General features: G+C 34.6%; 1 protein-coding gene across 1 annotated transcript in view; it reads left to right on the top strand.

The window, feature by feature from the left end:
• LOC150108708 (uncharacterized) overlaps positions 1-23,413 on the top strand; it is an 85,139-nt gene extending 61,726 nt beyond the window's left edge. The window contains exons 8-9 of the mRNA XM_090390512.1: positions 6,923-7,010; positions 23,062-23,413. Coding sequence (XP_090246638.1) covers positions 6,923-7,010; positions 23,062-23,413 — 440 coding nt within the window. The remainder of the gene's footprint in view (positions 1-6,922; positions 7,011-23,061) is intronic.
• The last annotated feature ends 4,441 nt before the right edge of the window (positions 23,414-27,854 follow it).

Here is a 27,854-nt window from a genome sequence, read left to right on the forward strand (position 1 = left end):
CACACATCCAGGACACTGACATCGCTTCTCCTTTCACTCTACCCCTATTTGATTCATAGTGTGCCACCAATCACTTCCCTCCCACACACAAACAAATGTTATATTATTATAAATAATATAACGAGGAGTATTCAAGCATATTAACTCGAACTGCACACTCAGTTACAAATCTTATAAATTCAACACAAATTACACACTACTGCTAAATTTTAAAACAAATTTTATGTTATTTTGTCTACTATAGCAATATCAATATTGTATGAATGCAGAGAACGTTTTCGTTGTGTTCAGTAACATTATAAGAGTGCAGAAGGGATAGAGAAGGTTCGAATCCCACAGCAGACGTGATTGTTTGCAATTGTCTTTCCATATATGTGTATATATATGTGTGTGTGTGTGTGTGTGTGTATATATATACATATATATATATACACACACACACACATATATATATATGTGTGTGTGTATATATAGAGAGTGGATATATATATATATATATATCCACTCTCTGTATATAAAAAGATGAGCCGAAATTTGAAACGTTTTTTGTCTCTTCATTGTTTTGAGCCAGGTTAAGCCGGTAAGCTGATAAGCCGAAATTTGAAACGTTTCACGTCCAACAATGTGTTTGCCTTCATGAGACAACAATTTGTTGGACGTTTCAAAACAATGGAGAACCGGCTTACCAGCTCAGAACTCGGAGGGGTTGGGCGCCAGAGCCCGTCTAGTGTGGAATAGACAAAAGTCATTAAAAACGATTGGCCAAAAGTTATGACTAAGCGAATAGCTACAGAAGAGGACCGAAATAATGCTATCATCATTTGGCAATAAAGCAAATTTCCTGCTTTTTTTTTTTTCAAATCCGTTTTCATTTATTTCTTTATGTTATTTTAACGCCAACGCTAGGTACGAAAATCACTTGTAATAAACTCGACAGTGCCATGTGTGGATGTGGCTAGAGAGAAGAAACAAATCTGTTACTATGATTCTTGAAGAGCTATTAATTATATTCATTGGATAGAATGGTATGCAAAAGATTGTTTCAAAGAACAGAAGAATATGAAATAAAGGAAGTGAATGATAAGCTGGTTCGATAGATTTGGAGCTGTACCATATATAGATGTTTACCAGCAGTGGATGTGTTAGTATACATGATTAGAAAAAAAAGTTGAGAAATGGAAAAGACAAAATGCAGAAACATCATGGGAAAGTAAGTGGAGGGAATGATTGAGAGAAGTACCATCTGTTAAGTGATTAGCTCTCTTCTGGATACAATCAAGCATTTTAAAGGAAGGAATTTCTGGAGTGCCATTACAAATGCGATAACAGTATTGTAAAGTCAGTCGGATATGGGATTTATAAAGTGATATGAGTTGAACAAAAATGTTGTTTAGAAGGGAAAATAATTTCAACCTTTTTTGGAAGAAAGAGACCTATGGGCATGATGTGTTTCTGCCTCTAAGCTAGATGTACAACTCAACAAAAAAATAAAAAACTGAACTTGACTGGTGAGAGTAATATTATCAAAAGTGAGGGAGAAATAGAGGAATTGTTCAGATGTTTGCCGATGATGCAAAGTTGGGTAGAGCAATAGTTAATACAGATTATGATAAAATTTTGCAGAATGATTTGGACAGACAGGTGGTCTGGGCAAAAGGAGAATTGATGTTCGTTTAATGTGGCAAAGGGTAAGGTTATGCATTTTGGGGTGAAAAGATTATCAGATGTATACCACATTGGTGGAACTGCACTTCAGAAAATTGATGAAGTCAGAAATTTGGGAGTGTTAGTGGATAGAGAGTTCAAGTTTAAGGGGGCACACAGCAAAATTGGCTAAAACAGATCATCGGATTAATTGGTTATTGAACAATACTTCGCCGAGCAGAGACAATCAGGTTACCTCTTTATCGAACCTTGATAAGATTCCATCTTAACTACTGCACGCAGACCTGGGCGCCAGAGTTTCTTGGCGATGAAGAAGAGGTGGAGAGGATCTAGAGGCGATGACAAAGATGGTAGCAGGTCTATATAATGAATCTTAGAAGAACAGGTTGAAGATTTGTGGGTTCTCTCGATGAGTCTAAGCTCCTTGGAGTTGCCCTTAATAATGATAACATTATTAAATGCAGATTATAAAATAATTTCAAAAATTCTCAGAAACAGAATACCAAAAATTCCTACAGAAACTTGTATCATCCGCTTAAACATGTACAATTAAAGGAGAAAATGAAATATAACAGACACCATAACACATCTGAGTTGTGCATATGAATACTATCAATTGAGAAACAGGTCATACATATTACTAAGTCTAAATATCGACATTGTGAAAATGGTTTGGGGTTGTGGTTTTGAAAACAAACATTTTCTTTACGAGAGTGTAGAAAGTTATGTAATAATAAATAATAATAATTAAAAACTCTGCACCTTTCTAAATCAACTGTTCTGCACGACAACGTGACCTCTCTTTGTGAACCTCTTTGTATTAGCAATTGGACCACTAAGTAGAGTAATAATACAGATAAATCAATTCAGGGAACTAATATTCATGGAGAAAGTGTAACAAAACTGTCAGCTTACCGATGATATAACTCTCACCCTAGAAATTAGAAAATTGATGAAGGAAACGATGAGATTATTCGATTCCTTCCTTACACAAAATAAAAACTGGGGGTGTAGGCCTAGTCGATATATATCTGAAAATATTGATAACCAGAGCCATAACTGCAGTAAAAGCACAACCATAGATAAGCAATTGGCTTCTACAAAAATACCTTCCTGACAAAGTCGTCAGTTCTCTTCCTTCGATTAAACAAAAGCCACCTAGAATGCTCATTGAAATGACTGAGGGATACCAATGTGTAGAGGAAAATTACAGAGAAGAAGTTATTAAATACCATTCACGAGAAATATATTATTATGTGACACTTCCAGGGAGTCTAAAAACTCATCGAGGGAGTGTGCTAGCAACATCAAACGATTGATCCCCTTCCAACTACTAATCGCGCTGAAACTTGTTTAACTTTTTGCGTGAGCCATTAGTAGCAGAGGCTCTACCTGCAAAACTTTCTAGCTCCACTTTCCCTATACCTCAGCACTGAGAACAAAAAAGAGGAGAAATCATTCTAAGCCCAGTTTTAAACAATGAATTTCGACTTCGAATAAGTCAATTCTGCAAAACGTTTTTCTTCAAAGTGCATCACGCATATTTGCCGACAAAAATGTGGGTTGTGGCAAAAGGCACATCGTTGGATAGCCCTCCAACCTTTCCGTTGTAAGAACGAGAAATGTTTTGCATGGTTATGGTTTATTGTAAAAAAAAACTGTAAGAAGTCTGGAGTGTTGAAAAACAATGGATACCACAGATTTCAATAATAAATGAAAATATACTGTTTTTGGCTAAATGAAAAGAAGTTAAGTACAGTACAAATAATTATAATTATGTATACTATTTGGTCATACAGGTATAACTATATGTATGAAAAAAATGCAGTGAAATTATCCTGACAAAGTTCCATTAATACCTTCAAGATGCAATGAGGAACTCGATCCTTTTGAAAAATATCAATGCAGAAGAATGGGAGTCCTCAGGAGTTCACTTCTCATCAAACTAACCTAGTCAGTCACCTAGATAATGAAGAGGAGGAACTCTTTATGTGTACATTTGTGTCTGCAAGAGAGAGAGCTTCTCTAAAATGGATCATCAAATTCAGTTAATATAATTTCTGGAATACTAATTGCACTTTAAGAACTAGTATAATTAAATAAGTATGCGAAAATGATTATCAATTTATATAAAAAACGCCTTTTTATTCTCGTAGTAGGGAGTAGGCAAGGCCATTTTAGCCCTATCTAACTTTTGGAGACTGAGCTGGCAGTTCAGTCTCCACTAGTAGCCAATCAGAGATAACTGGCACAAGGCTATCACTAAGTCAATCGCCATGCAGTGAAGAGAGGAGAACAAGTGCCGCCATCTCGTGGTCCATAACATATTTTTATTGTCTGAAAATAGTGTGGGTTCAACGGTCAATTTTCTTGAGGTTACAGGACGAAAAAAATCCACTTTCCCGATCCAGAGATCGACTATCTCGGGAACCGGTCGAAAAAAGGCTTAGAAAAAAGTTCCTCTAGTCGGCGACTAGACTTGAACCTAAGTCTTCATTTATGCAGTCAAGTGCTGTGAAATGCAAACGCCACTTCCACTGGGCCACAAACAGCCAATTTATGTTATTAATAATAGCAAAACAAATGTAAGGTGTACAAAACGGGCAATTAAAAATGTAATTGTTAAGTAACCATTCTTATGTAATTAGAAATAAGTGTGGAAAAAATGAAGTCTCATAAATGTAATTAATGTTTTTAAAAAAATTGTTCAAACTAAAGCAGGAATGAACTTACATATATATATAAACCACGATGTGTTGTAGGACTATATTGTGAAAAGTAATTTCACAAAATTAAATAGCTGGAAGAAATAGTGGTAAATCATTTAGGGCAGTGTTTCTCAATGTGGGTCGTACGCCCCACAGGGGGACAATTTGAATATTTTTGGGGCAATTAGAAAATGTACATGTACATATTTATATCATACTTCAGAATTTGGCTGACTATTATGCTAGAGGGGAGTCATCAAAATCTTTGCGATGTTGAGGGGTGGGGCACTATCCAAAAAAGTTTGAGAAACACTGCTTTAGGGTAAAAGCAGCTGTCCATAGTGCATTTGAAAGATGATACGTTGCATCATTTGATTGGAAAAGGCATAAGCTTGATTCTGTCCTGACGAGAGGAATCTTTATATGAGCTTTTTCAATTGAAGGCAAGTTAACTGATCTCATATGGTGGTAGCAGGGTTTTTACTCCTGGAAACTCGAGTTTTTAATCCTGCTTAAAGAGAAATCGCCATGAGAGCATGCAATTTACAGACACAAAATACTGTTGGTGGTGGTGTCAGTAGTGCTGTGTGTGTTTGGAGAATTAAGTAGTAAGGGAGATGGTCAGAGGTAGGTAGAAGCATAGAGGGCTCTCACGAGATGAGTCGTTATGTAATAATTAATTACAAAAAAAATCGCCTAACGCCTTTTTATTCCCGTATACGGGGAGTAGGCGAGGCCATTTAGCCCTATCTAACTTTTTTTTTTTTTTTGGAGACTGAGTGGGCAGTTCAATCTCCACTGGTACCAATCAGAGATAGATGGCCCAAGGCTATCACTAATTAAGCGGTAGCAGTGAAGAGAGATGGCTCAAATGTGCCGCCATCTCGTGGTCCTTAACCCTAACACAATATATTTAATGTCTGAAATAATGTGGGTTCTACGGTCGATTTTCTTGAGTTTACAGGACGAAAAATCTGAGTTTCCGGGAGGAAAACCCGCTTGCCGGTGCCAGAGATCGACTAACTCGGGAACCGGTCGAAAAAATGCTTAGAAAAATTTCCTCTGGTCGCCGACTAGACTCGAAACCAAGTCTTCCTTTGTGCGGCCAATCGCCGTGGTGTGCAAACGCCACATCCACTGAGCTACACAGGCTCTCATAATTAATTACTATGAAGTATATATTTAATTTAATAAAATTCTCAGTGGAAGTGGCTTATGCATCGTCAGCAATAGGCCTCCTGAAGAAAGAGCATAAGTTCGATCCTAGTCCCCGAGTAGAGGAACTTTTTCTAAGCTTTTCTTTCACTGGTTGCCAAGTTAGTTGAGCTCTGGCATGGGCAAACGGATTTTTTCTCCTGGAAACCCAAGAAAATTGACCGTATAACCCACACTATTTTCAAACAATAAATATATAGTGTTAGAATTCAATGGATGGTGTGTATAATTAGTGATAGTCTTCGGCCAGATAATCTCTGACTGGCTACTGGTAGAAAATGAACTTTCCCTGTTCTGCATCCAAAAGTTTGAGAGGGCAAAATCAGCTTCGTCTACTCGCTGTATGGAAATAAAAGGAGTTAGCAGATTAACTTTTATATTTTCCTGTAACCTTAAATTATATTCTATGAATACTTATACTGTACGATATCACCAATTTCACTGTTTCAAACCGATCACAACAGCGAAAAATTCGTAGAACTGACTAGTCACGAGTAAGTAAATATATATGCTGAAAGGCAGTGTCAGATTAAGGGGAAGGCTGACTGGGTACGCCAAAACTAAGGCCATCATTAGGGTCTTAGAACCTGTGCTCCTTCCAGAAATAATGGTTCGCAAATTTCAAATTCAAAAATAACAATTTACTTTCAGAAAACATTGATTCGCCATTAGAAACAATTTTTGAAAGCAAGCAATTTGCAGAATATAGCTCCGAATACATGGGTCACATTGAGAATTTTGCTGACAATTCCTATAACGATAGCAACAGCTGAAGGAAGTTTTAGCAGATTAAAACTTATCAAAACATATTTGTGATTGACAATGAGTGAGAGATTAAATTCTTTAGCCTTGTTATCCATTGAAAATGCTATTGCTCAGAAAATAGACACTAGTGAGAGAATAAAAGATTTTGCAGATTTAAAATCAAGAAAAAAACATCAAAATTATAATTGATTAAATTAAAATTAGTGTAAAATCAATATTTTTGTTTGTAATCATTTTTATTTAGTATATCTGAGCAAATAAAAATGATAAGTAGAAATAATGAAGTTTTGAAATTATTAATAATTTGAAAAAATACTTATACTTACATTAAGAAAGTGCTTATATATAAAAAAAAAACTTAGGGGTATCGCATACAGTCTGCTCGGGATGCAAAATTATCTTGGTCTGGTGCTGACTGAAAGCTTTCATTTCTTCCAAATTTAAATGCAAATATTATTACACCCAACTGATATGAATAGTACTGTTTTCGACAAATTTGGTTCTGTTCAGAGTATGATGAACATCGTAATCCAGTAACAATAAATAGCCTTGTGTTGTATATGTTATAGGTATTACTGCTGGATCCGATTCATCAGACAGAGAGGATTCTGTAAAAGACTTGGGTGAATTTGGGCACAAGTCTCTAATGGTTGAGTAGTAAGTACCACTGATTTATTAATATTAGTTATTACTTATGAATCAAAAACCTAACTTTTTTTAAGAAACGACTACCATGATGATTGCGAAAGTATTTCCAAGTCTAGCATCAAGCAAGCAAATTAATACCCACATAAAGCCTCCCAAATGTTTTCCTAACAGCTAAAAAATGACAATCGGCGATCTTTTGTTACTGAATAGATAAGGAAAATTATTTGTATCACAGGCAGCTGATAATGTAAACCGAATTTCGTAATTTTATAAATAGAAATGAATAAATTATGTAACAACGACTTTTTCTCAAAGGGCGAGAATGGTATAAACACCAGAAAAAAAAGTATTTACATATAATTCCGTTGGATTTCAAACTGGCATCTTTTTGAAGAAACAATCTAAATTGTAAATGAAAAGGAACTGGCATCTAGCAAGGTACCGTCAGATGATCAGATAAGAATGGCAGGTCAACGAGATTAAATCAATCTAAATGTAAGCTTAGAATAACTATCTCCCAGATATTAAACAAATTAATGCTGCCATAATTACTGAAATTAGGGGTGTTTCATAGCTGATGCTAATTCTAAACACAATATCAGCTTGCAGTGACTTTGTGATAATTATATTTTTCCATTTAATCCCATGCGAAGGTTTAATATATTCCATGTCTTCTATTTTACTATCTATCTTACTTCCTTACATATTTAGTATTACTTCTTGCCCCCCCCCTTTCTTCTGCTGCCAGATAGACCTCGTTTTTAAGATCTATCTGGCGTGGAAATCCCTGAGCAATTGTACACAAATCAATTAAGAAATTTGTTTTAATTCCGACTGCGCCACTTAATTGATCTTGTGTACGATTGCGCAAGGATTTCCACTCCAGATAGATCTTAAAAACGAGGTCTATCTAGCAGCAGAAGAAAAGGGGGGGGGGCAGGGAGAACAAGTAATACTAAATAAGTAAGGAAGTAAGATAGATAGAAAAATAGAAGACACGGTATATATTACAATGGCGCAGCCGTCGGCAGGATAAAATCCACATAATAAAATTCAAGTGAAGTGGATTGGGATAGTTTTGGCTTAAGGAACAGGTAAAGTTTAGCAAGTAAGAATATTTCCTTTTCGCAATTGAAATTGAAATTATATGAATTGTGATACTACTGATTGTAAATAACTAGCACTGACATAAGAATGGATGACAAGGAGTTTTTTAGGACTGTAAATCCTCACCTTGTTATTCCATCGTTCTCTGGGAACGAAAATGATGACATTCATTCCTATTTTGGTTTTGTAGAGGAATTAAGAAGAATTGGGAGGTCGACGGACTTCCACTCAGAGCCGGCGGTAGGGTCTTTACCGCCCGCATGCAATGCCTATCTAAGCGCCCCTGTAACGATCCAGGCATGTGTGGTTCTTTTACGATAATAAAAATTTAAATTATTTGAAATTTCTCAAATAAATGTTGACAGAACAGTCACACGTTGATTCTAAATGTAACGAACCGGGGGTGTTGACTAGGCAGGATAATCATTAAAAACCCGAATATTCAAAAAATTCTCAAAAGTTATTCCCAAAAGTTAAAGCAAATTTTGATAAAGCCACTTCACTTTAATCGTTGAATATAATGATACAGGGGTTATAGCCTTCTCACCGATCCGAATCGCTAACAAAATTAAAATGAATTTTAATTAAAGTTAAAATTTATTTGAACTAAAGGTTTAAAAAATTCTTGCATTTTACTAAATTCTTAGTAAGTTGTAAAAATTTCTTAATAATTTTTATAAGTGGAACTATCTTTTAGGAAAATAAAAGAAACTCAAGATAGATGAGAAAATAAGAAAAGAATTCAGAAATAATAATTAGAACATTTTATTAATATTAATATAAGTATTCAAAAAATAAAATCTTTATAGAATAACAGAAAATAAATTAATTTACATAAATATACTTGAAATTTTTTTATTAAAATTTTAGGGTTCTTGATTTCATATTCACCAAATTAGAAATAGTGGCCTTAACGTCTAATTCCGCACATACATCATTTTCAATAGCTATTAACGCCAAACTAACAAGCTTTTTTTGTGACATACTTGTTCTTAAGTAGGTTTTAATCAATTTCAACTTGGAAAAGGAACGTTCACCGCTCGCTACACTAACAGATAAGGTTAATAGTATTCTTAAAGCAATTGAAAAGTTAGGGAAAGATAAATTATTGGACACAATAAAATTAAGAATATCGAAAGGGTTTTGAATATTTAAATTATCCTTTCGAAAATTATCCTGGAAAGCACATAACTCGTTATATAGTTCTATTGCATTTACGTCTGTATTGTCGCCGTCCATCAAGAGAATCTCTAAATCATCACAATTTTTTCGTAAATCTTCGTTATTAATTTGTAGTAATCTATACAATAAATTGAAATTATCATAATATGTTTTTAGTTGTTTAAAACGTTTTATTCACGAACACCTTGCAACGTCTAGAAGTGTATAAAACACATTCACTCTAAATTTATCTTCTGTCGATTGTGGCGTTTCGTCATGATGCTCGTAGTCAAATGTCAAATTGTCGTGTCTTCTTTCGTCGTCGAACTTCCATACCAGTTTTAAATTCTTGTTCACCATTCACCTCTTCACTCAGTTCTTTTGCCGTTTTTAAAAATTCTTTAAAATTTGTATCTGATAGATACTCTTGTAAGAATATTTTTAAGTTTTCGATAGATTTTAAAGCAAGTGTAATGTTCATATTTTTGTCTTGAAGCATTTTACTCACAGGCTTTATTCTGTTAAGTAAATCATGCCAAATTATAACAGAACAAATATTTTTGTTGTCCTTCATTTTAGCACATAATGTTTGTACTTCATGCTGTTTCTTTATTAAAATTTTCATTATTTAAAATTTCAAAAAGTGCATCGTAAATTTCTCCTAACTGATATCGTAGAGTGCGTATTGCATTACTTTTACTTTCCCATCGGGTTTCTGATGGCTGTTTCAATGTTAAATTTGTTATCTGATCTTATCCATTCTTATCTGATCATCTGACGGTACCTTGCTAGTATGCCAATTCCTTTTCATTTACAATATAGATTGTTTCTTCAAAAAGATGCCAGTTTGAAATCCAACGGAATTATATGTAAATACTTTTTTTTTCTGGTTTTACGAACTTTCAAAGGATTGCCCAACGTTTGTAAGGAAATGAAAAGAAATTATATATTTCTTGAATAATTGCAAAGAAACTAATTGTATCTGCATTCACTTTGGCTGCATCGTTAATGATTAAATTTAGAGTATGAGCAGCAGATGGCACGTAAAAAGCTCGAGGATTTTTGTTCAAAAGCAAATTTTCGAGCCCATATTTTTTCCCTTTCATATTTGCCCCATTGTCATAGCCTTGACTTCGCATGTCTTCAATGGGAATATTCCATTTTTCCAGTTGTTCCACTATTGTTGCACATAAACCACGTCCTGTGGAATCTGATATATCAGCAAAACCTAAAACGTTTTCCCTGATCTTGACAATTCCATTGTCACAGGAAACAAAGCGAATAATAATGGTCATTTGTTCTGTTTTACTTGTATCAGGTGTGCAGTCTAAAATTATGCAATAATATTTAGATTTTCGAATTGATAATAAAATTGTATCCCTGATTGCATTGCTTAAAGTTTCCAATATTTCATTTTGACTGTCTTTACTCAAATAGTGTACTCTGTTGTTTCCTTGTAGGGCCCTTTCAACATGATTTTCCATAACGGGATCAAACTTCGCAAACGGTTCGACTAATTTTAAAAAATTACCGTTATTCCTTTCATATAATTTATCAGATGATCTGCGTAAAGCTAAATTTTGGCTACCAAGGAATTTTATAATTTCAATCAAGCGTTCTAAAACACTCGTCCAAACCATTTCATACATGTTTTGAGTCTGGCAATCAATAGTAATTTTGTTTTTTAAATTTTTATCAAGTTCCTTCCATTTTAAGAAATTTTTCATGTGAGCTAAACTAGTTTCATGTCTCTGCAAAGTACAACTTTGCATAGACATGAGACTACCCAGTTTTCCATTTTAATACGTGTCGCCAAATTTACGACCATATGTATCTCTGGGATATATTATATTTTTCTTTTGAACAAGACCCATTTCAATTAAAACAACTCGTAATTTTTCATCAATATTTCCCCATTCACCTGGATCTTCTAAATTTACAGAGACTAACAATGTGTTAGTTTCGTGGTCAACTACAATTAAATCTTCTCCTAACTGTTTTTCACTTAAATCTTGCATCTTGTTCAACAGTTGTAATAGTACTTTCATTCAAACTGGATGATGTGCACGGTTTGTCAACTGATTTCTGATGTATCGAGTTGGTTGCAATCATAATATTTTAACAATTTATTAAGAGCCCCGGTTTGTTTCTTAATATCTGCTTCTTTTGCATGATTCTTACGATTTTGTGCACCAGATAACTTTTTTAATTTTTGATTCCATTTCTATTTTATACCCACAAGAAATTATTACACAACATGACAGCAACGAAACAATAGTCCACACTGTGCTACTGTCAGTAGCCTATTGAGATGTGTACTCTAATAAATCTACTGTTGCTATCCTGTCATTACTGCGACATTGTAAAATTTTATTATTTTAACTTTGTATACTTGTGATTTTTGTTAATTACTTGTGATGTCTTTTTTCTTTACTTTATACTTTATTCTCCGTTATTCTAATGTAGCTGTGCAGGCTTTCTCTCTCTCAGAATCTCTCTTGTTTATATTACGTGCTATGTTTACAAGAAAGTCAAATAACATTTATTTACATTACTATGAAATGTACACGAATTTAAACATTTGGGAGATTGCTTTCTCTATCCTTCTATAAAAACTCTCTAGCAACATTTAGAATATTTTTTTCTTCTAAAATACTTTCTTTAACACAAAACGTTATCTACTCTCAGTTTATAAATTTTACTTATTAAACTCCAAGCTTATTCGCAAATAGGTTACCTAAATCTCTCTGTTAAGTCATCTTTACAAATTTGATATCAACTTCTAACATGCCAATTGATTCTCTTAAGGACACTTCTTAACCTTATTAAACATTAAATATATATCTTAAAAGTCTTTCTAATACAACTATAAGAGGAATTATATAAAAGTTTTGAACTTACAAATGCTTTGTATCTCACAATTAGTCAAAAGTCTTTCACTAAAAGTTCTATGGCAATTCTTTCATCTCAGATCTTCATCTGGAATTTTGGCTTTGGCTATATCAATTGGGAATGTAGCAGGACTTGTACAGTTCCAGAAAAAATGTTATTCTCCCACGGCGAAAAGAAAAACCTACGAGCGAAGGCACTTCGGGAAATTTGCCTCGCCTTTTATCCTCTACTTGAGCTCGCCGAAAATGCCTGGATGACTGCCATCTCAAGTAGCTTGAATTGCCGCATCTAAGAAACTGAAAATGCTGCCTCCAAGAAAAATGAAACTGTTGTCAACTGTCAATCAGGATCCATCTGGACTGGAAACTTTTCTCTTCTACGGCGTTTGGAACTTCTCCTTTCGGCAATTTGAAAGCCCTGTCTGTGGCTTAGAAGTCGTTTCTCTCTAGCAATGTCTCGAACCGAGAAGCTCCTTTCTGGAAGCGGAAAACTCCTCTCTCAACCAATGTCTGGATCTGGGATGCTCTCTGACAATGTCTGGAACCGAGCTGCCTCCTCTTTGACAGCGTCTGGAACCGGGCCCCCCTCTACTTCTGCAGCAATCTCTGGATCCATGCAGCCCCTTCTGTTTGCTTCAGTCCCTTTTTATTATACCTCTTCTGAGACCTTGCATGAAGTTTGGCAACCCCCAAAGAATCAGTATGATTCTTTCATCTTAAGTTTCAAGTTTGACACGTCTTTTGTTCTACTCCGCTTTCTTTTAATTGTAAGTTGCCAGCCATCAGAAAGTTGTTTGAACCTTTCTGATTGACTTAGCAGATGTTTACACTTAGCGCCTGCAAGCCTTTCTCACAGAAACAAATTTTAATAAAAATCTTTCTAATGCCGCCATGTAGATCTATTACATCCATCTTCGGCGATATAAACATTGCCTTTGTTTTTAACACGCTAACATATTCTTATTAAAGCAGTATATACAGTTAACTTCCAGAGTGTTATTTACAATAACATCTAAAACAAACTATAGAGACAAAGTTTATTTTTATATTCACATGGGACTTAACCTAAGTAAACAATCGAATGTAATGTGCTTTGGAATATTTAAGCTACAATCGAGTTTTTACAGCTACGTAACCATTTATGATTGGTTGTGTAGCAACAAATGCTTTGTACAAAAATTCGTTTCTGCGCATAAAACTGTTCACCGTTTCACTTTAGATTCTGGAGGCAAGCATTTAGCCGGCTCTCATTGCAAAATTGTAAACAGCCGGCAATATACAATTTTTTAAAAAATTTTATTCGGTCTATCCGGCCTTATTTTAATATTGATCATTCTAAGAATTTTTTGTTTTTATGATAAAAATCTTGTTTCTTAAAATGCCCCCTTCGTAGCAAGCGCCCGCATGCCTGCTTCCACCAGCCCTGCTTCCAGTTACTGATTCTCCTAACAAACTGGTTGGTAAAGCAAAGATCTTAAATGCTTCCCCTATTCTTAGAGACACATTAGAGTATACAAAGTTTAAGGATACTTTAATATCTCGGTATTCCAAAGTGAGGAACGTAAGCCCCAATCTTTGGAAGTTACAGAAATGTGGACAAGGAAACAAAGAAAGTGTTAGAGACCTCTATAATAAATTACTAACTCTTGCAAATAGTCTAAGTGTTTCTGAGGAGGATAAGCCACATTTAGATTGGGCAGTCTTCCATCAATTTCGATTGGGATTAAGGGAAGAACTAAAAGAAACAGCATATAAAAAGAAAACAAAGAACTTGGAAGAGTGTGACCTTGCAGTCAGAGACAGGGGGAAAGGTTTGGTGATATACATCCCGCCTCTATCTCCAAACAAGTACACTCAATTAAACAAGTAGGTGTTGGATCCTACTTCATCTTAATCTGTACCTTGGATCCGACATGTTATTTACTACGATGTTCTTAACCTAAAAATAGTTGCTAGTTGGTTTCTAATTCAAATATAGAGAAAATTTATATTTAAAGACTGCGCCACTCTATATCTGAATTAGTTTAAGAATTGAAGAAAAATCAACCCTCAACTATTTCTCCTTAATATACAGGGTGTTCGGGATAAATTTGACATATTTATAATTAATTATATTTTTCCGTAAGTTACATGTATTAACACACACTTCTCTTCATTTAAAAGTTTGGACCCTTCTTCATTCATATACAAGATGTCAGAAAGGATGGATAGCTGGAACCCACCTGAATCATGGAAGAGAATAACTTGTATCATGATGATTCGTGCCCGCCATCAAAATAAGGATATTACGACTGCTGCCCAATGCTCCCTGAATACAGTAAAAACAATCAGGCATGAACTAGAGACTTGCAATGGTGACTACGAGGATGTAGCAAGAAGAAAGATCCCTAGCAGACGATCTGATTGCGTTCGTACAGCAGAATTCCTCGCAAATCTGCAGGAACAGGTGTTGAAGAACCCTGGCATTGGAATTCGGGCTTTGTTCGTGGAGTTGCTAACTGTAGTCAAGCCCTGGATAACAAGGGTAGCCAATGGTAGGCCGTATGTATGGCAGCAGGATTCGGCCCCTTGCCACACCTCTGGGAAAAGTCAAAAATGGTTGTCTGAAAATTTCTACGACTTCACCAGTCCAAATGTTTGGCCTCCAAACTCCCCAGACCTTAACCCCATGGATTATTTTGTATGGGGCGCAGTTGAAAAAGACACCAATCGCACTTCCAGTAATACAAAAGCCCAGTTAATGGATAAAATTAAAACAGTTTTTGCGGCCCTTCCCAGGGAGACTGTAGCATCAGCTTGTTCGAGGTTCCGAAGCAGAATTGAAGCTGTGATCGATGCTAATGGTGGTTATTTTGAGTAAATCTTGTTGATAGTATTGTAATTAACTCTGCCTGTAATGTTTTTTTGTCAATTCATTAAATTTAATAGATACAAAGAAGATTTTCTTTTTCCTTACGAAACCGTCAAATTTATCCCGAACACCCTGTATATACTGGCCGAGTATATTTGACTTACTTAATTTACCCGCTTTGGTTCGAATATTTTATGAACGGTGCAGTAAAAGAGATTCAGGCAAAATACAACTTTTGATTAACAAAAACAAACATTTAATATAAGCTATATAACACATACATAAATTCTACTTCTAATTTAAAGAATAAAAACAAGTCAATCACATTAGTTCAACTTTCCAAGCCTTCACATACACTTTCTCAACTTCTGAGTTACAAAGTTCCTACACATATATAAATATAATAGAACTTCCTATCTAATCAGTTTTCACACACTTCTCAGTCATGCTATAAGTTCAAAATATCGCAGGCACTAATAGTTGAAAATATCTCTCTAACAATTCTTAACTTCAACTCTCAATCACGAAGAGTTTCCACAATAATGAAGTAAAAAATGTTAAAGTGTCTCATTATTAGACTAGATTATTATTAAATGCAGTTGAGGTTAGGTTAAGCGTAGCGTAATTAACACTCAATTCTTCAAGCATTGAAATAATACACTAAGATAGTCCTTATCGGAAATAGTTCCTAGTACATCAAATACGTTGTGAGCAAACTTTTAATTTATTTTTATTTCACTTAAGAACACATCTACAAGACTTATCCACAGTTATAATTAAAACACTATCAATCGCGCTTCAGAAATCCAGACATCGACTGCAGAGTACTTCAACTATCATCCTTGTTACCACTCATAAACTAATTAAAACACTGGGCGGTTCTCCTTAGGGCAAATCGGAAATAAGCCGCAATTCTAGACCAACTGGGTTTATTCAGAATTCTTCCTTGAACATCCAGCTTTTTATATTATCCGATTACAGCATCAATTTCCCTTTTATTATTACTGCTGGCTTCATTTTCAGCTAACTATAAAATTCACTTCGTCCTTGTCACTTATAAAAATTATCCTCTTAACTCCTGCCCTTAAGAACCTTTCATTTACTTCTACTTCTCTAGTTTATGCCCTTGCTTCCTTTCACTTCCAAGTTTCCGTCCCAACTCTCTCTTGTTACCTCTTATATTTTTTTATTATTATTCTTTTTCCAGCCCTCGCTCTGTTCCACTCGCGCTCGTTTATTTCACGCGTTTCCATGACAACAAATAAACGTAAACATTTTCGCTAACGTTACATAAGGTTATACCACTACATTCAGTTATTACATAACGTTAAATTTTCACAAACAAGAATAAATAGAATATTTGCATTTCAATAAATGCGTAGTTAAATTACAAATACAAGTTCTTATAATATTGACATAACAATAAATAAAATAGCTTAATAATATTTAATACAGAATCTTATTACTATTAACACATATCTTTGATTAAACAATTAAATATTAGATATAATTAAGATAATTACATATCAAATTATAATTTAAGTCAGCTATCAGCTAACGCCTTTTAATTCCCGTATACAGGGGTAGGCGAGGCCATTTTAGCCATATCTAACTTTTGGAGACTGAGTGGGCAGTTCAATCTCCACTGGCACCAATCAGAGATAGATGGCCCAAGGCTATCACTAATTAAGCGGTACTCAGTGAAGAGAGACGGCTCAAATGTGCCGCCATCTCGTGGTCCCTAACCCTAACACAATATATTTAATGTCTGAATTAATTAATGTGGGTTCTACGGTCGATTTTCTTGAGTTTACAGGACGAAAAACCTGCTTGCCCGTGCCAGAGATCGACTAACTCGGGAACCGGTCGAAAAAAGGCTTAGAAAAATTTCCTCTAGTCGCCGACTAGACTCGAAACCAAGTCTTCCTTTGTGCGGCCAAGCGCCTTGGTTGGCAAACGCCACATCCACTGAGCTACACAGTTATTTACATTAAATAATATTTACAAATGTAGCCTTTGTGATGGAAGATCATGTTGGATTCTGAAGCAAATAATAATTACTCTAATATCTACATAATCAGAATCCAACAAAGGCTTACTCTTCCTTTGAAAAATTTTTCTTTAAAGAAAAATTTTTCACACTAGACTCACAAGTGGAGAAAATTGACTTCTTATCTCCCTTCCAAGATCTTAAGTAGCACTTAGTTTGAATATAATTGGATATTTTATTAGTTGTATATGCTTTTCTGCATCTCTCCACTTGAGTTCTTGTTGTTTTTATCATAAGGAGTATTCTGATTGCTACACTTATAACGTGATATTGTCCTTTCAGGGTAGAAGTTATGTTCTCTGTTACTAACTTTTATCCTCAGTTGTCTATCATTTTGGTAATTTGTTTCTTTTGTCCTAGTTCTGTTATATAGACTAGTCACCCTGGCACAATTTACCTCAACTGTTGTTTGTTCCTTATTGATAATTCAGGTTCAGGTTTGGCTATTAGTTGTGAATGTTCATCAGTATTACATTTTGATTTTGGTAGATAAGGCATAACAGACTGTGTATTACTATTCTCCACAGTTGGTTCAATTACAGACAGCTCCACTTTATTTGGGGCAAATCCTTTCTCAGGTACATGAAACCTTTCTCTCTGCCTCCATGTTCTATTATGCATATAATTGCCATTTGTTCTGACACTTATTTTCCTGCCCATTAGGCATACTTCCCTTTTAAAAAAATCACAGGAGAACTGATATCTTTCTAAGAAATTTGTTCCCAATATGATGTGGGAGCTTATGTCAGCGGTTGAGGGGATGATAAGTAAGTCTTGCCAGACACTTAGTTTAAATTCTGGTAGGTAGATTCTTGCTCGAACCTTTTCATATGCAACAAAGTTTGAATCTGAAAGAGAAGTAATTCTTACAGGTTGTCTAAGTTTGGTAATATTATTCCTTAATTTATGTCTAATACCTTGGAGACAGTCTTTTCTAATAGTTGAAGCATTACATCCTGTATCTAATAAAATATTACACTTAGAACCTAGGATTTCTCCTCTAACTCTCATCATTCTTTCATTAGGTCCTTGGTTTCTGCATTCTATTATATCCTCTGTGGGGTATGTATCCAAATTTTGAGTCCCATCTGTTATTAGAGTAGTTTCCTTTGTTATAGAAACAATTCCTGGCATAATGTCCAACTTTCTTGCAATTATAATATTTTGGAGGATCTCTTTGTTTTGTCTCTGTCTTAGATTGAGGGATAATAGACATCTGTTGTTTGACATTATCTAGCCCTTGAATTACCTTATCTAGACTAGCTAAAATGGGTTGATTTTGTTTTTCCACTTCATGTTTAATTATCTCATTAATTTTATCAGTTGTGGGGTTTTGGTTTTCTTCAGACTTCAAAGTGATAGCTGATAATTGTCTCACAACCTCATTAAGACTATCCATTATTGGCTGATTTAACCTATTTACTTCCTGGTGAATTAGGGTTTTCACTTCTGTCATCAGCCCTTTGTCAAATTGCTCTTTACCTTCAGTTATGCAATTAATACTACTTGGATTTTCTCCAATATTCTTTCCCTTTCCATCCTTATTTTTCTTTTCAACTTCAGATTAGTTCAAGGAACAACGAGTTTTATATGTGTAGTTTTATCTGACCAAAGTACAGGGTGTGTTTTTTTAATAGTATATTTATGTTTTGTTAAACTGTTTTTCTTATCTAATGTAATACTTATCAATCTGTTTTATAATATTAGAAGGATCCACTGTAATTATTTGTTAAGTATTAGTCATAAAATACGATCATAGTAATTTATCAATATATATTTATGTTCAATTTTATTGGATCTACTACTAATAATACTGCATCAGGGTTAATCTTTCAACTTTTTAGTTTTTATCAATTGAGTAAGATTAAGTTTTGTAAATATTTTATCATTAAGGATTATTTACTTATTTTAAAGGCATCTTTGTTTGTTTGTATATTTTCATTACCAGTTGGAACATATTCTAATATTTTGAAACAACTATTCCTAAAGCAGACTTCCTAACATAACAGGAATAATCTTAACTCTGCTACAATGAAAACCTAAGTTATCTCATGCTTTTAAATCTCCTACTCTCATCATAAGAAGTGAATCCATAAATATTTTTAGAATCTATATACAAGTAGACCAGCCTTGAAACTACATATTTTAAAATATATATACATGTAGATCAGCCTTGAAACTATATATTTTAAAATATATGCACCAATTTTGAAGCCAAGGGCTCTTACTCAAGGTAGAAATGAGAGGGGAGAAATAAATAACTGAACAAAGTCTCTATATAAATAATCCCCTGGTCGACATAATCAGTACTACTACAAAATCCTGTGGTGGAAAACTTACCAGCAAAGACAATTTTGTATTAGTAATTAGGCAGTGCCTGCAGCACAGAAGAGGAAGGGAAGAAAATGTTTAGTTCCAAAGCACACAGACAGCAGAAAAATACTGGAAACCCACCAGCAAGAAATAGGAAAATAAGAACCAGAAGAGGATCTCCTCTGTCCCTTTCCTTCATCAAATGTTCCCAACAACAGACATTTCCAAAGAGGTTGAAGGGAAGACTGGGAACGGCTTGTGCACACAAAGATCTTACAAGCTGCAGATAATATTTTCTCTATATACAAGTCATTGTTACCTAAATGGATTGCATGATACTCAGGATGACCATCACACAGTTTCATCAGCTGCACTCATGACAAAAAAAAGGAGCTACTTTCATGTCAGAAGACATATTTCTCACAAACAAGTAACAAATGATGTATCACCATATTATTAAGGTATACTTTGTATTACAGAGAGCTGTAGAAAATTGGTCAAAACTACTCTTTGAAGTGACTCTCACAATAATGAATTGCATCATACATAATACAACATACACAAATTATATTCTGTGCATTAAAGGAGAACAAGAACACCATGATGTGAAGCCAGCTCCTTTCTGTGTATACAAATAAGTAGGTCAATCAAAGATATTACATCCTAAAACTTGTCTTTGTTCACATTTGGATAAAATATAGATGAAAACAAGAACTTCTTGTCAAGTGTAACATATTCCAAAATTAAAAAACTGCTAACTATGAAGACAAGTTATTTATTCTCAGAAGGTCACTAAACCTAACATGTTGGGTTTAGTGATAAGAATGTTTTATTTTAACCATTCTAAATTTTTCTCAAGTTTTTCTTTATGCTATTAGAAAGAAAAGAACAGAATACTCTAATCAAAGAATGATGTAACTCTAATTCTATACCTGCATTATTTTACAGTGTAATGGAGCACTGAGATCTATGAAAGTTAATGAATGAATTGGCAGACAATAATTTCTAGGTAAATCAATAGACCAGCTTTGAGTACATGCCATACTGAGAAAAGAGCAGCAGCATGACTTCTTCCCACTGGTTGGAAAACACTTGGGTGAGATTATCATAATAATACAGATCCACCATAGTGAGTTATGGTACTCCATTGAGGAAATGTGAAATATTAATCATAATTAAGAATCAATCACAGTAATAGAAAATTCTAAGCACATTGAAAGGACTGGCTTTATTATTTATTCTTCTTAATTTCAGTAAGAGAACTAGCTATTATGACTATATATCATTTCCAAAGATCACTGCATGGATGATGCTATAATGAAATTTTACAAAAATGCCTATGCTAAAATATACCAAAATAAAAATTCAATTTGAACTTTTATTTTGAATTCAATCGAAGGAATAACATTTTTTTTAATACGAGTCTTGCACTCGGTCAAGTCCCTAAGGAGGGCAAGATTGTGCCACTTCATAAAGGAGGTGATCGAACTCAAGCATTAAACTATAGGCCTGTCTGTGTGTCAGATGTTGTGGTTAAGTTGGAGAAGCTTGTGAGAACTAGGATCCAGAGTTGGGTTGACAACAATAGGTGTCATCTTTGATGGACAGCATGGATTTGCTAAAGGGAGGTCATGTTTTAGTAATCTACTTACTTATTACAATAAAGTGACTGCTTCCTTGGACAGAGAAGGACACACAGTGATATACTTGGATTTCGCAAAGGCTTTTGATAAAGTACCTCATGATAAATTGATAGTCAAACTGGAGTGAATGGGGTTGGATATTAGATTGGTGCATTGGATTGGAGATTGGCTGTCTGATAGGTAATCAACAAAATGTGTATGGGGGAGCGATGTCGAAGAAAAGGAAAGTCACTAGCGGAGTGCCTCAGGGATCTGTTTTAGGGCCATTACTGTTTAACTTGTATGTTAATGATATAGGTGAAGATATTCAGTTGTTTGCAGATGATGCAAAGTTGGGACGAACCATAAAGAGTAGTGAGGATGTTGTGACCTTGCAGGAAGACTTGAATAAATTGAGTGATTGGGCACGGAAATGGGGATGCGAGTTCAATGTTGCAAAATGTAAGGTTTTAAAATTTGGAAAACAAAGATGGGATGCAGAATTTATGCTTCGTGAGGATACATTGGAGGTATAAGAAATAAGAGATCTGGAGGTGATAGTGGATAAGGATCTGAAATTTAGGGGACACATAGCCAAAATTGTGAAGACAACACAAAGGCTTCTGGGAATGATGTGGAGGACACTGACGTGTAGAAGTAGGGAGATTCTTGTTTAAGGCTTTGATTAGGCCACACATGGACTATTGTGCCCAGATTTGGTCACCGGGTTTTCAGAAGGATGAAGAGATGTTGGAAAGGGTCCAAAGGCAACTGACTAAGGTAGTTTCTGACCTCTGGAATGTTGAGTATGAGGAAAGATTGAGAAGATGTAACTTGCAGAGTCTGGTGGAGAGAAGGAAGAGGGGAGATATGATAGAGACCTACAAGTTGGTAAGTGGTTGTTATAAGATCAATGGTGGAGAAGTTCTACAGAAAATAGTGGGAGAACCAGCGGTCATCCCTGGAAACTGTATAAAGAAGGTGTGAGTAGGGGAGTGAGAGGCAGGTTTTTTTGTGCAGAGTTGTAAATGATTGGAATGCCTTGCCTGAGAGTGTGGTGTCTGCAGGGAGTTTGAATGTATTCAAAGCATGGTATGATGAGCTGTGTGTGTGATAAAAGGACCTCCCAGATGAGTCTTTGACTCCATGAGGTCTTGGGTAATAATAATGCTCTGATATTAAAAAAAAAAGGCATTCAAGAGATGCAATATCAGATAAGACAACACAAAGGCTTGTGTTGTCTCATCTGATATTGCATCTGGACACAAGCTTATGGCTGAAAAAGCTGTTCAGAATGGAACAGAAGCAAAATATTCCCAAGGTTTGTTCAGTGCAAGCTTTGTTCAGAACTTATTGAACAAAATTATGATATAGTCACATTAATTTTGTTTACCATTTAAAGCCTTTGGTTCATTTGCTTCCATTTTGTCTTCTATTCTCCTTCCCCTCACTAGTAGGAATATGCTCATGAAGTGCTCTTTGTATTTCAGACAACTAAAATACAGTCTTAATATGAACAAGAATCTGAATTCCCCATAAGAAAGTATATTTATGTTTTGTTAAACTGTTTCTTTTATCTAATGTAATACTTATAAAATTTTTTTATAATATTAGAAGGATCCACTGTAATTATTGGTTAAGTATTAGTCACAAAATATGATCATAGTAATTTATCATATTTATGTTAAATTTTATTGGTTCTACATAATACTGCAATAGGATTAGAATGCTACTGTTGTAACATTCTAATTTATCTTTCACAATACCATCTACCTTTTAAGATCACCCTATATAAAATATGTCAATTACTTGAATTTTGTATCATGAGTTTTGGTTGCATATTTTTATAAGTTCAGATTGACAAGTAGTAAATGCAGTGTGTTTTCTTATAAACACAATAGCATTTCTAAGGTATTTAGTTATTTTAATTTAAACGCATAATGTTCATTAATATAGATGAAATTGATATATGAAGTATATACAAATTACCATTTCATTAGTTATATTAACTTAACATGCAATATTTTTTTCTGAAATATACATGTAAAATTATTAATACTTTTAGTTCATCTTCAAAGAAGCATGGTATTAGAAATCAACAAGAACAGAGCCAACAGAGCAGTGTTTCAGCATCCTCAACCATTGGAGATGAAATACATGGACTTAAACTACAAGCATCTGACATGTCACTGGAAATGCAACGAGCAGCCATAGCTAGTGCAACTCAGGCTATCAAACTTTATTCCACTGAGAAACGTATTGCCGAAAGCATCAAACAAGATTTTGACCAGTTCTATAATCCAACATGGCACTGTATTGTTGGACGAAATTGGGGAAGCTGTGTAACACATTCGAAACAAAGCTATGTTAGGCTGGTGTATAAAGATCTAACCATAATGTTGTATAGATCCACATAAGACCAACTAATAAATATTTACTTTTTTTTTTTTTAATAAATAAGCCCAGTCATTCTAGTGAAAAGCTGTAAGTGAGTTTGACTGCATCTGTAAGAGGCATAAAATCCAAAATTCCACTTGGCTCAGCAACAGTTTTTTTTTTTTTTTTTAATTTAAAAAATTACTATTTTGGTAGTCGCAAATCGCTAGTCTGTTTCATATTATCTAAATATCTGATAACATCTCTATTTAAAATTAATCCAGTTATTCTAGTCTATTCAAATTATAAAGTGGCATTTACTGCAGGTGGAATAAACACATACAATATGGTCATTACTTAATTATATTTGCAAAAATATACCTAATGGAGGATTATTCTAGCTTAATGCCTTTACTTTAAAATTTCCTTTGTATTTGTCATTCAAAATAGTAAATGTGGAGTCACTGTGATTCATAAGAGATCTACTCTTCCTCATACAATGGTTATGATTTACTAAAGTTATTCACCATTGCCGGCCTGGTTGGCCGAGTGGTTAGTGTATCCACTCTCCAGCCAAAAGGCTGAAGGTTCGAATCCCACCGTGAGCATGGATGTTTGTTGTGAAAGTACTAGTGATGGTTTTCAGTGGTAGCTGCTGTTGGTGGAGACGGAGAGTTGTAGAGTAGGTACCCTCTCTCTATGAGTCTTTGGACTCCCTGGAAGTGTTATGTAATAATTATAATAACAATAATTAACAAAGTAGATAACACATGCACGACTTCTTCAAGCTACATATATTCTATTTGCTCATCACAAGAATAAACATCCCATTCCTCTCTTGTTAACTACTCTCTTATTCTACTTTCAAGATGACCTCTGATTCTTTTTTCCTTTTTTGGATTGAAAGAGTTTCTCCTAGAAAGTCCCTTCACCAAATGATAAAATCTCTATTATATCCTCTTTTCATCATGCATGGCCAACTTTCACAAATCTGCTGTCTTAATCTTTCTTTACATACAATATTCCATAGTCTTGATATCATCTTAGCTACCATTGCTGCATTCTCTCCACTGTTTCTAAATCCTAAATCCAGGCTATCACATCATCACCATCAAATTCCTGATAATACCCTCAAGGGGTGTACAGGATATGATAGTACTACATGAAATATTGCATCATTACTAATTTCCTATCTACAATTTTCCTCCAAATCAGCCTGTTACCTGTCAAGACTCCAACATTATCAGATCTTATATTTCTATCTTCTAAGGCCCTTTTTACTATATCAATCCACCTATATCTTGGTCTTTTTTCCTGCCAACCTAGCAGAGAACACTTGTTTTGCTAATATTTCCTCTCCCATTCTGTTTAAGTGACCATACCACCTGAGTTAGCTCTGCTAATGCATTCCTGGATGCTGACAATGTTAAGTTCTATCCTAATTTCCTCGTTTTTAATATGATATTGCCATTGATGCCATCTGTTCACACCTCTAGTCTTTGGTCAAGTGTTTTACTTCTGACCCAGCTCTCAGATCCAAAAACTGGTTTGAACACTGTCTTGTATACAGCTAATTTAGAGTTCTGACTAATTTCTCTCTTATTCCATATAAATTAATTCAGTTGACTTCCCACCATACTAGCTTTGTTGATTCTGTTGTCTATTTCCATATTTAATTTACCATATTCACTAAAAATCATGCCTAAGTAGCTGAAATGTTTTACTTGTTCTATAGATTCTCCATTCTTGATCTATAGATACTCCTTCACACAGGATCAAATAGAAGAAAACAAAACTGCTACACAGAAGTCATAAGTCAGAGAAATTGTTTTTGGAATCAGAAGCAGCTTTAAAACATTTCCTAAATCTTCACAAGTATGGCTGTATCAATTTACCAAAATTCTGGGAGACAATCATTTCAAAATCAAATTAACACTTGTTATTTTCTTGCTCTTCATCCAATGACTTTGTGTTGTCTGTGACAATTTTTTATACTGATTCCGCTATTAACTAAATTGTTTTAAATTAAAGATGTCTAAGAAATTATATTTTGGTTTAATCCTTTATCCAAGTGTCAGCAAAAATGCAATGCACATACCCTTATGGATGTCTATGATGCTATGCATTATGGAAAGCCACCTATCCGCACTGATTTCAACCTTTATTGAGGTATATATATTTAAATGTAGGAATGCCTCTCTCAAAATCTAAGTGATCTACAAGATCACTCTAAATCTCACTGACACTCTAAAGGATCACTATTAAACCCATTACTCCTGACCTGAATCACTCCAGGAGAAGAAACTCAGCAGTGGTTCCACCACTAGAGTAATTCAGAAATTATATATTTCCCATACAAGCAGTCAAAAGGTGTCACACCTATTATTAAAATACTTTGGATTAGAGATAGATGTTGAAAGATTTTTCATTTGGTTATACTTTAAATTAAAGTTGCCAAAATATTATATTCTTGGTTTAATCCTTTACCCAAGTGTGAGCAAACAATGTTTGTGCATGAAGTATCTTCACGACTGGGCTATGTGTGTGCTTTGCATTATGGGATACTAAGGCAATTTAATGTGAAGTCATTAGCCTCCTTTCTTTTAGGCTTACACGGTGATCCAAATACATTTTGGAAAATTATGGAGACAACTACCGTGTTTGAGTAAAACTTTAGTTTAATATAAACCGAAATCCACATTCGACGTTTCGACCTTTATATCAAGGTCATCTTCTGGAGCATATATACTATATACAGAGAAACAAACTGCACTACAATCTACATGGTTTGTTAAAGTTACTGACCAACCATTACAACAATTACTGGCCTGACCTCTGGTGAAAAAAGAAACTTACTACATCAACGCTAGAGTCCTATTATTAATATTATCTATTGGTTGTAAAATTACATTGGGAGCAACAACAAGTCTCTCTCTCTATATATTTTAACACCATGATTATACATAAAAATTAAAACCGGTTGATATGGATTGGTTTCCAACACTAGTTGAAGGTTTCCTAGAATCCTGAAGTATGCTGGATACTAAATATTAAGTTGGCTGAATGTGTACCATCCAGATTCTTGGAATTTTCATGCCACCATTATTGTTGATATTTGGGTGGTTTATCAGAATTTCGCAGGCCTCCTTAAATTTTCTTTCATACCAGGTTTTTGTGTGGTGTAAAGAGCGGGTACTTTTCCAGTCGATTTGGTGTAAGGTGTTGAGATCATGAGAGGCCTGCTTCACTAAAATGGTTATATTTATGTGCAAACAATGTTTGCTTGGATAAAGGATGAAACAAGAATATAATACAGATACGATCTGCATCCATATGCTTAAGAGTTTTAAGCAAGACGTTTCAGAAAAGACACCACAAGGATAACTGGCTTGTGGCAGCCAGGTTTTCATAGCGATGTCACTTTTTGATCCTTCGATGAAGCCGGCCTGGTTGGCCAAGTGGTTAGCATATCCGCTCTCCAGCCAAAAACGCTGAGGGTTCAAATCCCACCGTGGGCTTGGATGTTTGTGATTGTCTGTGAAAATACCAGTGGTAGTGGTTGGTGGTAGATGGCGTTGGTGTAGATGTGGTTCATTGTAGTTGGTGGATTATGGGTGGTGAATATAGAGTTGTAGAGTAGATGCCTTCCCTCGATGAGTCTTTGGACTCCCTGGAGGTGTCAAGTAATAATAATCACAATTTCTTGGCATCTTTAATTTAAAGTATGACCAAGTAAAAAAAACTTTCAATAACTAAATTTTTGCTGCTTGTGTATACTGTGACAAAGTGTTTTTGTGCTCTGAAGATGCTGAATATAATACCACCAAAATATCAGCAAATAAGTTAAATAAATATTAATTATTTTCTTATTATTCTTGGATTGTGAATTAATACCATCAAATAAATTAACATTGTATAATTTGATTTCTTGCTTCTAATTCAAGATCACATGTGATAGGATTAGAACTTCCATAGCACATTTGGTTTTTCAGTGAAGCCCTTTGGTTGGAAAGATCAAAGTTTGAATCTCGTATGAAACATGAAGAATCTGTATCAGGGCTTTTCAATAAAAGGTGAATTAGCTTCACCTTCTGTTTGAAAGTGAAGTCTCATAGAGAAATGGCAAGGTTTTCCCTCCAGAAACTTTGTTTTTTTATCCTGCAAAACAGCCAAAAGAAGAATATAATATGCAATGGACAGTCATAATATACTATGTAGGATTAACTGCCTAATCAGAGCAAAGAAGACAAGTACAGGGTGATCAAAATTAAAATATTTTAAGGCTTTGTGAAGTACCACCCAGTGATCCAAATGCTACAAAATTTCACAGGAATATATTGTGCATCATGCAGAAGTGATATCAAAGGAAAAAAAAAGTAGTTCCAAAAGTCACCACCTAGGGGTTCTGTATGATGTACAAAATGTATATGTAGTAATTTTTCTGTGTGCATATAAGAAGGAGAAAAGTGACACAAGCATAAA

The sequence above is a fragment of the Typopeltis vanoorti genome, chromosome 3 (genome assembly GCF_054136105.1).
Source record: "Typopeltis vanoorti isolate ZY-2024b chromosome 3, IOZ_Tvanoo_1.0, whole genome shotgun sequence".
Lineage (NCBI taxonomy): Eukaryota > Metazoa > Arthropoda > Arachnida > Uropygi > Thelyphonidae > Typopeltis > Typopeltis vanoorti.